Raw genomic sequence first — 16,856 nt, 5'->3', positions numbered from 1 at the left:
AACCAAAGTATGACATGCTGGTAAGCAGTATGACTTGTATCGCCCACAACTCACTTGTGTTCTACTCGTGCATATGACATCTACGCATAAAACCAGGCTCGGATGCCACCGTTGAAGAACATAGTAATTTCAAAAAAATTCCTACGCACACGCAAGATCATGGTGATGGCATAGCAACGAGAGGGGAGAGTGTTCGTCCACGTGCCCTCGTAGACCGTAAGCGGAAGCGTTATGACAACGCGGTTGATGTAGTCGTACGTCTTCACGATCCGACCGATCCAAGTACCGAACGTACGGCACCTCCGAGTTCAGCACACGTTCAGCTCGATGACGATCTCCGGGCTCCGATCCAGCAAAGCTTCGGGGAAGAGTTCCGTCAGCACGACGGCGTGGTGACGATGATGATGTTCTACCGGCACAGGGCTTCGCCTAAACTCCGCGACGATATGACCGAGGTGGAATATGGTGGAGGGGGGCACCGCACACGGCTAAGGAACGATCCGTAGATCAACTTGTGTGTCTTTGGGGTGCTCCCTGCCCCCGTATATAAAGGAGGAAGGGGGGAGGCCGGCCGGCCCTTGTTGGGCGCGCCAGGAGGAGGAGTCCTCCTCCTAGTAGGAGTAGGACTCCTCCTTTCCTACTCCTACTAGGAGGGGAAGGAAGGGGGAGAGGAGGGGAAGGAAAGAGGGGGGCGCCGCCCCCCCTTCCTAGTCCAATTCGGACCAGAGGGAGAGGGGGCGCGCGGCCCTTCCTGGCCGCCCCTCTCTCTTCCCACTAAGGCCCATGTGGCCCATTAACTCTCCGGGGGGGGGGGGGGGTCCGGTAACCCTCCGGCACTCCGGTTTTCTCCGAAATCACCCGGAACACTTCCGGTGTCCGAATATAGTCGTCCAATATATCAATCTTTATGTCTCGACCATTTCGAGACTCCTCATCATGTCCGTGATCACATCCGGGACTCCGAACAGACTTCGGTACATCAAAACTTGTAAACTCATAATAAAACTGTCATCGTAACGTTAAGCGTGCGGACCCTACGGGTTCGAGAACTATGTAGACATGACCTAGAACTATTCTCGGTCAATAACCAATAGCGGAACCTGGATGCCCATATTGGTTCCTACATATTCTACGAAGATCTTTATCGGTCAAACCGCATAACAACATACGTTGTTCCCTTTGTCATCGGTATGTTACTTGCCCGAGATTTGATCATTGGTATCCAATACCTAGTTCAATCTCGTTACCGGCAAGTCTCTTTACTCGTTCTGTAATACATCATCTTATAACTAACTCATTAGTTACAATGCTTGCAAGGCTTAGGTGATGAGTATTACCGAGAGGGCCCAGAGATACCTCTCCGACAATCGGAGTGACAAAACCTAATCTCGAATTATGCCAACCCAACATGCACCTTCGGAAACACCTGTAGAGCACCTTTATAATCACCCAGTTACGTTGTGACGTTTGGTAGCGCACAAAGTGTTCTTCCGGTAAACGTGAGTTGCACAATCTCATAGTTGCAGGAACTTTGTATAAGTCATGAAGAAAGCAATAGCAACATACTAAATGATCAAGTGCTAGGCTAACGGAATAGGTCATGTCAATCACATCATTCTCCTAATGATGTGATCCCGTTAATCAAATGACAACTCTTTTGTCCATGGCTAGGAAACTTAACCATCTTTGATTCACGAGCTAGTCAAGTAGAGGCATACTAGTGACACTATGTTTGTCTATGTATTCACACATGTATCATGTTTCCGGTTAATACAATTCTAGCATGAATAATAAACATTTATCATGATATGAGGAAATAAATAATAACTTTATTATTGCCTCTAGGGCATATTTCCTTCAAGGGGTTGTAGACTTAGACGAGCATGGGCTATGCCATATGTGGTCGGTGGAAGTGAGCCCTCTCCTCTCCTTGAATTTTATTACTATGATTATAATTTATATCCTTTTTAAAAATTTCTAAAAAAAGACTAACTTATGGGAAATGGGTCGGACCGACTGCAATCAATTATTATATTTCATAAATTAATTATATGGATGTAATTAAAGTTAACAAGTGATTTTTTCTGAAATTACACGAACATTTCTGAAATTTATTTTATTTTTATGTATATATTTATAAGGTATGATTATAATTTACATACAGAAAGATTAATTATCATTTATAGGCATGAAACGGTCTCGGTTAAGTGGCAGGCTTTCACTTTGAATGAAATTCTTATTCACTATTTCACTCCATAAGGATATAAAGAAGCAGTATCCATAATGAGAGAGAGAGAGAGAGATTGCTTTGGTTCGTTTCTCTCCCTACAATCGAATCTTCCCTTTCTCACTTCTACGCGACACATCAATAATTATTAGACAACAAACCGTAATGGTTGGCATGGCTACGCACGCTCGCAAAAATATAGAGGGTCACACAAAAAGAAAAACAGCCCCAAGCCTCGCTTGGCGCCTAGTCATCCTTGATTTCGTAGCCGGCGGTGATTAGCACTGTATTACCACGCTCACTAGTTGGATGTGAGCCGCAAGTTTTAGTACTAAAATGATCATTTCGGTCAAGTTTAAGTACCAATGATGTAATTGACTTTTTATTTTATTTCAGGGAGGTGATCATATATGAGGTACATCGATCAACTCCTATTCACATTACACTTATGCGAGTGAGAGAGGAACATCATGCACTCACTCCCTACTGCAAATTATTTAGTTGTTTGCAACCACTGCACGCGCCTCTAGTTCGGCGTCGGCCTCAGCATTGATCCTGACATTGAGGAAGTCGACGGTGCGATCTCCCGCTGCAAACGCATCCCAATATCCATCGGCCAAGGTCTGGACCAGGCACTTCTTAAACATGGCCGGGCGCTTCTCGTGAACCAGCACCCCCGGCGGCCCTATGATCCTCTCCGGCTCCGGCTGGTAGAACATCGCCAGTGACAGCCTCTCCTTATCGGCGCTCGTCACCACGCGGTGCCATGGCGCCTTGAAGATTGCATTGCTGACGATCTGTATGCACAGAAATGAGAGTCTCGTTCATGATCAATGCAAATAATCGCAGAAGTCCTTAAGTAATTGTGTGTGTATATGCATACCTCCATGCCCTCGCCTACGACGACCAACAGGTCATTACCGAGCACGGGGACATCAACCCAGTGGCCGTCCTTGAGCACCTGGAGGCCGCCGACGTCCTTGTCCATGAGGAGGAGTGTGATGACGGAGTTGTCGGTGTGCGGCTTCAGCCCGTTCACGAGGTCCGGTCGTGGGCAGGGAGGGTAGTAGGTGAACCTCGAGTATGACTTGAACCTCTCACCCACCATGTTGATGAAGAAGTTCTCCTCCTGGTTCAGAAGCTTTGCCATGGCCTTCAGCACATCCATGGTCACTCTCCCACTCTCTAAGGTGTACTCGTGTAGGGGATCCCTGCAAATTGAATTGTATATGATCTCCGATATAAATGCACACAAAAGAAAGATTTCCAATCGTTGAGAGCAACAATTTATGTGTAGATCGTGTAGGAGATCCCTGCAGATTATATATGATCTCCAATATAAATGCAAATAAAAAAGGATTTTAAATCACCGAGGGCAACAATGTGTAGGTCGAGTACCTTAGATTCTGTGGCCAGAACTGGAGCCGCCTCTCGTCCTCCGGCTGGAGCTGGAGCCAGAGCCGGTCACACCAGTCGAGGATCTGCTCGTCGGAGTCGATGCGGTCGATGCCGTACCCTTCATTCTGGAACATGATGCCGTCGATCACATTGCCGCACTTCAGCTTCTCCTCCAGCGGCAGGTGGAAGAACTTCCTCGACGCCTCAAGGATCTCGTCCAGGAACTCCTTTGGCATGCCATGGCCGGTCACCACAAAGAGGCCCCATGACTGGAGCGCAGAGCGAAGCTTGGCCGCCTCCTCAACATCATCGGGCTTGGCCAGACGGCTCACGTCCACGATGGGGATGACCAGCTTGGCTTGCTGTTCGACGGTGGTCGGCCGGTTCTCCTCGCTTAGCACGTACCTGCTCGGCGGCGCCACAAGTCCAACGTCCACGGCCACCACCTGCACCAGCTTTCCCTGATCCTGATGAACCATCTTGACGCTAGAATAGGTCTTCTAAACCAAGTGCATGCACTCTTTCCTTTGGCAGCCTATATATATAGGCTTCAGGTGTGCGCCTATTTCAACGTTATCTATCTAGTATTTGGAGGCCACTGGGTTATCATATCCATGCTAATATAAGCCCATATCTACATCCAATAGATCTGACCCGTGCATCCACGTCGATCGACCGATGTATGTTGCTTTGAATCTTGGCACCGAATTAATTGCCTTAGGTTCTTCGTATCTAGAAAAATCTAAGACAATTAATTTAGAACAAAGGCAATATTATAGATAGATATTTGGATATAGGTATGGACGAAGAAAGAGCGGAACGGAAACCTCGTGTCCTTTTGAAGTGGTATATATAAATATATAGATATAGGTATGGATATGGATATACAGATATAGATAGATAAATAGATAGATAGATAGATAGATAGATAGATAGATAGATGTAGATATAGATAGAGAGAAAGTCAATAAGATGTGGGACGGTTGAGGTGTTTTCAGAGAAAAACTGGTGGAAGAAAAACCAGAGATGAGAGGGGAAATCAATAGTGGGAGGAGGGAGGGGACAACATAGTGATTTTTTGTCATTTTAGACCACCCACTATGGGCAGCCTAATGAGTAGTATCATAAGTTAGTATCATGCATATGTTAGTGTACGATATCATCTTTGTAATGCATAGTATCATAGATTATTATCTTAGATGGTATTATTTATTGCCATGCAAGATACATACTAGTACATTATTTATTATGATACGGTATCAAGATATGATACTTAACCCTTTTTTTCTTCGTTTGCCTCACTAAAATTGTCTCTTTGACATACGTGATACTCTCATTACGAGCAACCTTGTCACATGCGTTTAAGACATAATATTTCCTTTCAATCAGTCGCATCCATATCTGAGCCCACAATCTTTCCTTTAAAAATCCAATCTTTTACCACAATCCTTCTTTCAAGCCCACAATCCATTCTTTAATTTGACAATCCATCTATTTTATCCTGCAAAAAAATCCATCTATTTATTGATTCCTTGGGGGGTGGGGGTATATTAACCGGTGCGAGTCGTTCCCGTCAAAGAAAACTCGGTGCGAGCTGGTTAAAAAAATGGAGGTGGGACTAATCGACATCAAAATTTGTAGCTCCGTTGGTTGTTGTTGACGAGAGACTCGAAAGGTCCTGAGTTTGATCCCCACTGGTGACTTATTTTTCGTGGTCTGTAAAAAAGCACACTCTTTTTTTGCGGTCTCTAGTAAAGCTCAGTAGTTCTCTAAGAAAATAGGAAAAGCCCAGTACAGGCTGGTTACATACGAAAGGAAAGCCCAGTACCCAGCACAAGCTGGTTACGTACGAAAATAAAGGGACGCACAAAAAAGAGTACCACATTGGATAGAAAAATCTCAAAAATGTAATATAGATGAACGGACTAAAAAAAGGAAAAATGCACCTTGTTTTATTAGTAAAAAAAGTAGGTAAATAGATATGAATATATATTTTTGCGAGGAGGCGAAGGCCATATGTTAAAATTGCTCGTATGTACCATATATACTTACCAGTGTTGACAGTGGCAAACCCTAGTCTTGACCTTCAAATATATTTGACGCACCAGAACCAATCATGTCATCACTTATGATTCATTTGCAGTGACTAAATTCCAGCAATCATTTAATTACATCCCCTTAGTTACAATTGTGTCGCGGGAGATATAAGAAATCAAATTCATGTGTCTGTGGTTGTGCGCATCTACGCTGTGGAGTTGGGAGAAAAACTCTTTACTCCCTTTTTTGCATGGATTTCAACTGAAAATGTCCCTAGAATCTAATGGTGCACTGCACACATGTCAAAATAATTATTTGAATATTTGAAGAATAAACTCTACTCTCGAATAACCCCCCCCCCCACCCACCCACCCACATACACACAAAAAAAACTCGACTCTCGATACACAGTGAACGTATTTTGCATGGATTTCAACTGAAAATGTCCCCGGAATCTAATGGTGCCCTGTACACATGTTAAAATAATTACTTGAATATTTGAATAATAATCTTTGGTTTACTACTACTACTCCCTCCATTTCATAATGTAGTGCATATAGATTTAAAAAAAATCAAACTTTGAGTACATTTATAAAGAAAACTATTTATATCTACAACACCAAAATGTATACAATATGAAAGTACATATTCTGATGTATCTAATGAAATGTATTTGTTATTCTAAATATATAATTTTTTTTCTCTACAAACTTGGTCAAACTTAGTATTTGACTTCTCAAAAATTTATACGCACTATATTATGGAATGGAGGGAGTACTAGTTAGTATATAGAAAACTGAGTGTAAAATCGATAAAACCTTAGTAGCACACCATCATGATTTTGATTTCAGTCCTCAGTTTACTCATGAGTATTAGTACACTATCAAGAACAAAAATCATGTCCCGCAAAAAATAAAATCATAAAGCTCATTCTGGACTAGCTGTAGCTCCTTGATTTGCTCGTCTATTTCAACCTGTTCAAGTTGAAATTTGACAAGGCTAATGGCAAATTATACTGTCCGGCCAGGCTCTCCAAAACAGAAGGATAATTATCAGTTTATGCATGTTAAATTGTACGTATAAAAAAATTCTTTCAACTGACAATCGAAATCAAAGTATTAGTTTACTTGTTTTTCCAGGCTAATAAAGAGCACCATAGAAGTTTAGACCAAGATCGATAGCTCAGGCACTCGAGCTTCCTAGCGTGGCGGGACCTCGGGAAGTGATGCTTTTTGTATCAGTGGAGATGCGGCATCCACTAGCTGAAGTAACATTACAGGTAGGCTCAGCCGCAAAAAATAAAATTACAGGTAGGCTATGTCTGTTTACCATGATATCATTATGTGTATGCATATGGCAAATCACCTCAGTGACAGACGGTGGTTATAAATACTAATCAAACATGAGCTAGCCTGGCCGAATGACAATGGTACTATGATCTCTTGCTCGAACACAACATGTTTTCTGGACTGCAAATCTGATATACCTTCCTTTCATAATTTAGAGGTAGCAAGTTCCAGCTAGAAGTTAAAGGCCATCTGCTGTGTTAGGGAACCTCATGAAAATGATGCACTCGTCACCAAAGGAAAAATAATACTCATGGTTTCGCTTCCTGACACACCCAGGCCTCAAGGCAGAGAGGGAAATGACTGGCATTCATCGCAGTCGGGAAACCCAAATTTTCCTGTTGCACCACCCGAAACAACATCACCAGTATTCAGTAGTAACCAATCAGCAAAGAGTGGACACGATTCCACACACAACTGAAGAACCTGAAGATCAACCTGGCAACTTTCTCGGCCCTGAGAAGCGGCACAGAAGCAGACATCCTGATGCAGTCCGTGGGCTCATGGCTTTACAGGACCAGGACATGCGAAAGCTAAAAACCATTCCTGCAGCTATCTATCAGGACAAACTAGGAAGTGTAACTTTATTGAAGGAGAGGAAGCTGACACGCCCATTAACAACTTGACAGAATTTAAGAGGAATGCCGTCAAACTTGTTCTCCACCGTTTCCAGTTCATCCCTTGAAGGTGGCTTGTCTCTGCGCCAAATCCAACAAAAAAAAAGGTTATGGCCAGAAATATCGATCGGCAGGTTGTATGAAATCAACTGAAAATTGTTGAGCCCAAATTCATATATTGTGATCATTTTTGTATCTTCTTACATAGTACTTCTAGAGCTTCTATTTAAGTTCTTCTGTTCTGCTATTTATGGCTTTATGCATCTCATTGCTACCTACTGTTGCTTAGAATCGGGTTTATAGTCGGCCAAGAAAAGAACTTGTGACAAGTCACAACTGATGGACACATAATAAGCATATAATATAGGAATCAATGTTTGATTGCAAGACAGAGTTCAGGCGTTCAGCTGACTATAACTATGCTTAGTAACAAAAAAAATCCATCACCTTTGTTATTAGGCTTAACAGACTTAAATTACTTGCATTTATATAGCTCAGACATGATAACCACTCAGGTACAATAGAACAGATAAATTAAATCTATGTTCACAGAAAGACAGTTAACAACATAGAAAATATATCCATGTGCAAAGAGAGCCAATAGCACATCACAGGCACATCCTGCGTGCCTAAATATACCAAAGTTTCAGAATATAAAACTGAAAGGGGAAATCATACATTTCAAACGAGATAACTAATCATATCAAACACATGACCAAAAAATTAAGCGCGTGTGTGAAGAGATAACCAGGGAATGGATTGCTGTAAATGAAAATGCCGCACAAGTTTCAAAGCGTGGATCCATGATCTGCAAGTGTGGCAGGAAGAGAAACCTTAACAGACATACAAGAGAACTAGGGACTCCTGGGGACGACTTCTTAAATTTGCTATTTGGTAGATGCACTTTAAAGGATGGATACATCCCATCTATGTGCATTCCTTCGAGCAATTTGGTAATGTCATTGCAGGCACCATTGGCTTTACCAAAGCTCTGGCTTGTGCCATCCATACTCACGGGGGAATTGGTGACATCACCAGAACGGATTTGCTTCATTGTCCAGGGAATGTCATACCGTCCAACAATGTAGCCAAGCAACTTCAAGTGCCTGTAAGCTTGGAAGGCATCCCAGGAGCACCCATAACTTCCTGTTGCAATCTTTCCATAGATATCCTCCATTCCAACTGTTTCATCCTTGTCATCAAGAAGAACCAATGCCCCTCTTTCTGCCAAGAACCTGCGTAGTTTGATCATGCAACAAGACTTAAACTGCAAGTCGGAGTATTTGAAAACAAAAACCATGACATGTGATTCATGCATAATCTCCAAGCAATGATGTTGCACTGGTGCACTATTTTGAGTGCGACATGATGTAACTAGTAAAAAAAGTAGGTAATAGTCATGCGGTTTCAAATACAAGGAATCCAGGGCATGCTGCAATGTTACAGCATTTCATCAAACAGGTGGCGTACCCGATCTCCTCCACATTGTAGTAGAGCTTGCCACCCCGTGCTATGCCGGTGGTCAGCCAGAGCTTCCCCTTGTTGTCCAACACCCCTGCCGCACCAGCCTCCTCCACCCACCGCGCCCGCGACGCGACGTTCCTGCACCACAATATATACAACCCGATGAACGATCCAGAAGCCCACCAGCAGCACAAACAGATGAACCACAAGATGGCACACACCTGAACTGGACTCTCGAGGACGAGGGTGCCGCGTCCAAGAGGAAGGGGTTGAGTTGCTGCTCCTCCCCGTCGTCTTCAGCCGCAGCGGTGGAGGTAGCCCCGGGAGCACATCCCCTTCTCCGGCGGTCGTGCGCCACAGCCGCCATGACCCATGAACTACTCCCTGCACGGTTGTACTCCCCTTCTCTCACCAAAACTTTCAAGGCTAAGAGTTGACAAAATGTCCCATGTTAGCTCTGCCCTGGCCAAAATGCCCTTCTTTCTCCGCAATTGTGCAAGTACCCCCAACTTAGCTTTGCCGATTGATAAAATGCGACACATTACAATTTATCATGTTTCTTTGTTGGATGCCGGAAACATCCCTAAACAAAGTAAGTAACAAAAGAATTTTGCTAAAAAAACTTAATCTGATAAAACAACACTGCACAAAAGCCACATCCATCTGCTGTGACGATAAATCCACCGTTCCGGATCCATTCCCCGTGCAGCACACACCAAACCCTGAAATCATCCAAATCGAGGAACTGACCACAGACATGGGGCATTACACTTGACTTGAGAGAGAGAAGCTCACCAAACTCCCTCGATTCAGGCCACTGCTGCTGGTTGTCACCTTCGCTGGCAGGGGCGAGCTGTGGTCAAGTGAACAGCGGTGAAGCGAGGAGAAGAAGGCAGGGCGGGATGGGATGGGATCGCGCGGTGGGGAACCTGCAGGGGGAGGAGGAAAGAAAGCAAATGAAGATCACACTGATGATTGTATTCATGTACAAGGGTGTGCTTAAATACACGCACAGGGAGAGATACAGTACAACCGAGGGAGCTAGAGCACACATTTTCTTTTTTGCAGGGAAATTTGGGAGCTCTTTATTCAACACTAACAGCTCCAGCTAAATCAGCTGAGAGGCTGGTTACAAGAAGACTCGGAATGGAGTCCATCCAACATTCGGTTACATCCAAGGTGCTAGCTTGTTTAGCACAAATGTGAGCCGAAACATTAGCTGATCTCCCTACGTGCTGAATTACAAAAGACTTAAAATAAATGACATGCTCCCTAATCTCTGCCAAGATAGGCGCCACGACCGCACGAGCATTGTGACGCGTATTCTAGAGATTCACAATCTCCAAATTATCAGACTCGAAAACCACCTCAGAATAGCCTCGAAGATGAGCAAAGAGAACACCATCGCGTAGAGCGAGTGCCTCGGCTATAAGAGGATCAGTGATTCCGGGTAAGGTTTGCACCATGCAGCTAGAAATGATGAATGTGTTCTTGCGATTCCACCTGCCCCTCCCCTCCTAGCTTCCATTGCAACATTTCCATCAGTGTTGATCTTGATCCAGCCCAAGTCTGGCGGTCTCCAACCATGCCCCGGCAAAATTCGCGCGTGTTCGCTAGGAAGTTCAAGTACAGATAGAGCTTCTTGGGTTTTCTTCATGGACTGAACAGGATCAAGTTCCTTCTTGTCATGTGTGGCATTGTTTCTTGAGGTCCAAATCGCCCACATGACAGTAACCAGTTTTGCTTTCTTAGACTCAGAGAACATCGGATCGCAGATAACATCCCGAGACCATGTAACTGATGTAAGTGGGTGCAACTCCGGTCGCTTGATGTCAAGCTAGTCCGGCGCCGTGTTCCAAAAACGTCTGGCGTGGGTGCAATCCAATAACGCATGCTTCATGTCTTCCTCTGCGTGAAGACAAAGTTTGCAGGTGCCAATGGTTGTGATATGGCGGTACATGAGAGTAGATTCAGCCGGCAGGATCCCATGCAACACCCGCCACCAGAACACTCTTACCCTTGGCAAAATCTTAAGCTTCCATAAATGGGACCATAACTGTTTGTCTGTCGATGAAGTCTCGGTGATCGTCCCTTCCTCTAGAGCCAGATGCTCGTTACGAGTCATTAGAGCACGATACGCTGATCTTACAGTATAGCATCCCGACCGTTCGTGAGCCCATGCAAAGACATCATCGCCCCCACCCCGCATGAGGGGGATGTTAAGAATTGCATCCGCATCGGGGGTGATAAAATTTTGACGGACCACATCCACCTTCCACGACCAATTGACCGTATCAATAAGGTCTGAGACTGTTTGCAATTGTGTATTAGTGCTTCTGACAGTCGGAGTCATAGAAAGAGTACCGGGAATCCACTTATCATCCCAGATAGAGACCGAACTGCCATCTCCAATGCGTTTGATCAGACCAACTTGCAAAGAATCCCTCCCCGCAATGATGGCACGCCACATCGCCGAGGAAAACCACGGGGTTGTAGCTTGCATGAAATCACAAGTGGGAAAGTATCTCCCTTTGAGAACTCTAGCACAAAGCGATGATGGGTTCGTCATCAGTCGCCACCCATGTTTGCCGAGAAGAGCTGTGTTGAAAAGCTCAAGATCCCGGAAGCCCATTCCTCCCTTCTCCTTTGGACTTGCCAAGGTCGGCCAGGCCTTCCAATGCATTGAATTATGATCCAGGGAGCTGCTCCACCAATACTTAGCGAAGGAGGAAGTGAGGCTCTTACACACCTTCTTTGTTAACTTGAAGCAACTCATGCTGAAAATAGGTATAGCTTGGGCTACAGTTTTTGTACGCACTTCCCTTCCAGCACAAGAAATCATTCTTTCTGACCCTCCTTGGAGTTTGCTTCGGATCCTCTCTCCAATATGGTCAAAAGTACCGCTTGTGATCCTACCCACAGCTGTAGGTAGACCAAGATAACGATCGCTGAAAGCTTCTACCGAAATGTTCAGAGTTTGTTTCAGCAGTAGCTTATCCGAGGCAGAGGTGTTTGGACTAAAATAAATTGAGCTTTTCTCTTTGTTGACAGCCTGCCCTGAGCCCCTCTCATAAATTCTCAATATCTCATTGAGCCTTTGGGCACTATCCACCTTTGCCTGCATAAAAATTAGACTGTCATCCGCGAAGAGAAGATGATTAATCCATGGAGATCGGTAGCTGACTCGAATGCCTTTGTCCACTCTCACACCACCAAAGTGGTTCAGAAGTGAAGTTAAACCTTCCGCACATAGCAGGAATAAGTACGGAGACGCTGGGCACCCCTGTCTTAGCCCCCTCGAGGGGGTGAAAAAAGGAAGAAGTTCACCATTCACCCGTATTGAGAATCTGACTGAGATGACACACTTCATGACTAGGCAAAAAAACTCCATACGGAAACCAAGTTTCAACATGATCGCCTGCAAATAATGCCATTCTACACGGTCGTATGCTTTCATCATGTCCAGCTTGATAGCACAGACAACATTCCCCCCTTTCTTCCTACTTCTCATCGCATGCACACTTTCATGTGCAATTAGCACATTGTCAGTTATCAGGCGACCAGGGACAAACGCACTTTGTTCAACACTGATAATATCATCCAAGAACTCTTGGAGACGGTTAGCAATGGCCTTGGAGGCGATCTTATATAAAACCGGACAGAGAGAAATATGACGATATTGAGTGATACTTTGTGGGAATCGTACCTTGGGGATCAATGTGATAGAAGTGTCGTTTATCCCCGGTGGTAGTTCTCCCCCATTAAGAAAGTCAAGCACCGCTGGAACAATGTCGTCTTTGAGCCAACTCCAGTGACGCTGAAAAAACCCAGCCGTGAAACCGTCCACCCCCGGGGCCTTCGATGGAGCCATCTGGAAAAGGGCTCGGCGCACCTCCTCCTCTGTAAACGGCTTGCTTAGTGCATCGTTCATAACAGGAGTCACCCGTGGCTGTATAGCATCCAGCAATTCATCCATCTGATGAAAACCTTGCGAGGTATATAACTTCTCATAGAACTGCTGCACCTCCGCACGATCTTCCTCCAAACTAGTACACACCGATCCGTCACTATAGACAAGAATTTCTACCTTATTCATGCGCTTGCGCTGGGCGGCCCGGGCCTGAAAATAACTCGTGTTTCGGTCCCCTTCCCGCAGCCATGGAACACGTGATCGCTGACGGAGCCAGATTTCTTCTTGATGCAGAGCCAACTGAAGTTTCTGAGCCACCGCTTTCTCTTTTTCGTAGGTCCCTGTCGCAAAGGATTGGCACGCAGTTGGGAGAGCTGCTCTCGTAACTTCCTAATCTTGCGTGACAAACAGCCAAACTCCTTCACTCCCCACACCACTAGGTTGCCCTGAAGCGCTGTGAGAGCTTGAGTCACTCCTCGTAGTCCTTCCCGGCCTGCCCCTTTCTGCCATGAGTCAAAGACCAACTTGTCATAGTCCACGTGCGTCTGCCACATGTCCTTATATGTAAAAGGTTTTGGCCCTCTGGGCACTGCCATTTCCAAGTGCTCGCAGAGATCCGCTAACACAAAACAATGATCTGACTCCGTTGTTACTATATGTCTGACCTTAACGTGTGAAAACATCTGTAAGAGAGCGGAGTTACCAAACGCCCGATCCAGCCGGGCTCTCACATTCGATCTGCCGAACTGCATGTTATCCCATGTGTATTCAGTCCCCGACCAACCCAAATCAATAAGAGAACAATCGTCCATCACTTCCCTAAACGCCCTCATTTGCCACTTCGGTCTGGGAGTTCTGGAAGAGTGCTCCAAACCATTCAAGGTCTCATTGAAATCTCCAATGCAAATCCACGCATCATGCTGAATTGCATAAAGTGTCCTCATAAACCTCCAGCTATGATGACGATCCTCAACTATCGGTGCACCATATAAACCCGTCACCCTCCATTGCTTCGCGCCATTACATTTCTTCCGCACCATCATATCAATATGGCCGGAACTATAGTTCATCAACTCTGCATCTAGTTCCCCGGACCAGAACATACCAATTCCCCCACTGAGACCGGCGCTGCTAACTGCAAAATAGCCCGCGGACCCAAGCAGGAGTTTCAGACTTTCCACTCTCTTTGCCGAAATCTTCGTCTCCATGACAAACAGGAGATCGGGCCCTTCTTGATTCACAATATTGCGAAGCTCACGAACTGCCGCGGGGTTCCCAAGCCCTCGGCAGTTCCAACTTAGGCAACTCATTGTTCCTGGCGGGGCTGCAACGCAGCCACCGCCGATTCATCCGAATTCTGAGAATTGGTGGGTGTGGGCTTTTTCTTCTTCGCCTCCCGTTATATCACAACATCTCTGTCCTCACCCACCGATGCATTCTCTCCCGCTCTGAAAACCACCATTGCATTGGTGGCTTCTTTCTCTTGCACCTGCTCCACGATAGTTACCGGTGGCAACGCAATCTGTCTATACACTTGTTTCTGACTTTGAGGACCTCCCTTCCTCTTGTTCTTCTGATTGTTTTTCTTTGGAGGGGAGACAACCTCAGTATAAGCATATGTATTTGCATCTGTTTTGCGCCTGTTTTTGCATTCGTCGTACGAGCCTCCTTGTTGCTATTCTGACTAGATTGCTGCTCTTTGGACGAGCCATCGCTGGACACTGTTTTCTTCTTCTCTTCCTGCGCTCTCAAGCTCGTTTTGAACGGTAAATCACCGTTCTCATCCCGTGATCCAGGCGTCGGACAGTGAAGATCCGAGTGGCCCAATCGTCCGCACGAGAAGCAGAAATTGGGTACCTTCTCGTACTGTATGTCATACCAATCCCTGCTGCCTCTCGCTGCAGAATTGATCACACTAGTAGAAAAACACCAATTAGTTCCGGTTCGTAAGGGCCTTTAGTCCCGGTTCATGAATCGGGACTAATGGGTCGTTACTAATACCTCCACCCATTAGTCCCGGTTCAAACACGAACCGGGACCAATGTGCCTCCACGTGGCCCTGTGCGCCGAGCCCAGTCAGGGGGCCTTTGGTCCCGGTTGGTGGCTCCAACCGGGACCAAAAGGCATCCACGCATCAGCATTCCAGTGGCTGGGTTTTTTTTTGAAAGGAGGGGGTTTTGGGGGGTTAATTTAGGTGTTCATATATTGTGTTAGCTAGCTAATTAATAGAGAGAAGTGTCCTCTCTTATGTCTGTGCTTGGTCGACGCTACATACTATATATACATAAGTGATCGAGAGAACCATTCAGTACAGAAGTTCGCCATGCATACCGAGATAAGTGATCGATCGACCTCTCCTTCTCCAAGAGATTGGTCGAACAACAAGTTTTCGTATCATGTATCCGACACTACTGGCTACATACATGTACAATATGTATAAGATCTCTTAATTACAAACCCCTAGCATTTGAAATCAATTTCCACATGGTATTCTCCGGCTTTATTGATGACGTGGTCAAGAAAGAATCCCGCCAATTCCTCTTGAATTCCTTTCATGCGATCTGGTTCTAGGAGTTCATTCTACATCTGCCACGTCTAATTTGAAGAAGGGGGTTAATTAATACATATATATGAATGAAACTCAACAGAAATGATGGTGTAATAAAATGAAATTGTGAATATTATTGCTTACGCACTTCATATTGTCTTTGAGAGTAGCCCCGCTTGTTTTTCAAAGTCGCGGTGTGGATGAACTCGCACACGTAGTATCCACAGAAATCATTCCCTTCCTCCTGCCACAAGCACTTTACGAGAAATAGAGGTCAATCAAACTGATAATGAAGCATTATAAATGGCATTGATGAAAGTATAGCTGTAGAATCAACGGGAGATGCGCGCAACTAGCTAGCCAGTAGTACTTCCTTTCGGGTATGTATATCGCAGCTCCTTCGGCAGTCCTGGAGCTTCTGCGGTGAACTGTTTCCAAACCCTGCATGACAAAGAAAATAATTATTATTACTTGAGATATCAGGAAATGAACAAAAAGTTGCCGATATGGTGCAATAATGATCGATTGAACTTACTTGCTGAGCATTTCAGTCATGTCTGCATAGGTTTCAGGATCTTTCCGTCTCGAGTGTAAGACGGTTACTAGTCCACGCTCAAGATTAATCTCCAGAAGAATATAGTGGTACCTGCGCACACATGCATAACTCATCAATTACATTACTATAACCTCGCTCGAGTAATAAGGGAAACCGAATATGCACACGACAGTAACACTCGCTTGCCGTTGTAAGGAAAGAGTATGGTATCTTTGTTTTGATTTTTGATCAACGATTTTAGGAAGTTGTCCTCGGCCTCTTTGACGTTCTTTTCAACCAGAAATACATCTATGATATTTGTGTTAATGAACCCAATATCATAAATTTCTTGTTTTTTGCACTCAATGATCTTCAATCTGCATAATATATTGAGGATAATTAATTATAAATACATGCAATGAAAGAGCCGAGCTATATATAGAGACTTAATGACAGAAATAGTACTTACAGGCAGTAGCAAAAGACCATTAATTTATCGAGGGCCTTTTGGTTGAAGAACGCGAAGAACTCATCAAATGGAACACACAACAGATCATTTGAAACGAGGTCGTGCTCCTCTTTAATGTTCAGATACAGTTCGTCCCCTCAGACTCTCTGCAGGTTTTCATGTACCAACTATGGAATCTTTGCATCATTGTTGTCAGAGATTTTTCATCTTTGACAAGAGGCTTTCCGTACTCGTATCTGTGTTTGTCCACCTCCATGAAATTAGGAAGTGCATCGTCAGGCAGGTAATCTTCAAGATTGCCATAA

The 16,856-nt window shown here is 44.8% G+C and overlaps 2 protein-coding genes across 2 annotated transcripts; both read right to left on the bottom strand.

The window, feature by feature from the left end:
• Positions 1 to 2,581: 2,581 nt before the first annotated feature.
• LOC123116480 (protein SRG1) lies at positions 2,582 to 4,143 on the bottom strand. Its single transcript, XM_044537432.1, has 3 exons — positions 3,626 to 4,143; positions 3,111 to 3,438; positions 2,582 to 3,024 (listed from the first exon to the last, which is right to left on the bottom strand). The coding sequence occupies exons 1-3, from the start codon at positions 4,102 to 4,104 to the stop codon at positions 2,725 to 2,727; spliced, it is 1,107 nt and encodes a 368-aa protein (XP_044393367.1). The 5' UTR covers positions 4,105 to 4,143; the 3' UTR covers positions 2,582 to 2,724.
• A 3,192-nt stretch (positions 4,144 to 7,335) lies between these two features.
• Positions 7,336 to 9,507, bottom strand: LOC123116479 (uncharacterized). The gene is made up of 4 exons (XM_044537431.1): positions 9,311 to 9,507; positions 9,096 to 9,227; positions 8,459 to 8,860; positions 7,336 to 7,706 (listed from the first exon to the last, which is right to left on the bottom strand). The coding sequence occupies exons 1-4, from the start codon at positions 9,454 to 9,456 to the stop codon at positions 7,568 to 7,570; spliced, it is 819 nt and encodes a 272-aa protein (XP_044393366.1). The 5' UTR covers positions 9,457 to 9,507; the 3' UTR covers positions 7,336 to 7,567.
• Positions 9,508 to 16,856: the final 7,349 nt, after the last annotated feature.

This window comes from Triticum aestivum, chromosome 5B (assembly GCF_018294505.1).
Source record: "Triticum aestivum cultivar Chinese Spring chromosome 5B, IWGSC CS RefSeq v2.1, whole genome shotgun sequence".
Taxonomy (NCBI): Eukaryota; Viridiplantae; Streptophyta; class Magnoliopsida; order Poales; family Poaceae; genus Triticum; species Triticum aestivum.
The sequence above is the reverse complement of the archived record's forward strand: the minus strand, read 5'-3'. Positions and strand labels throughout refer to the sequence as shown.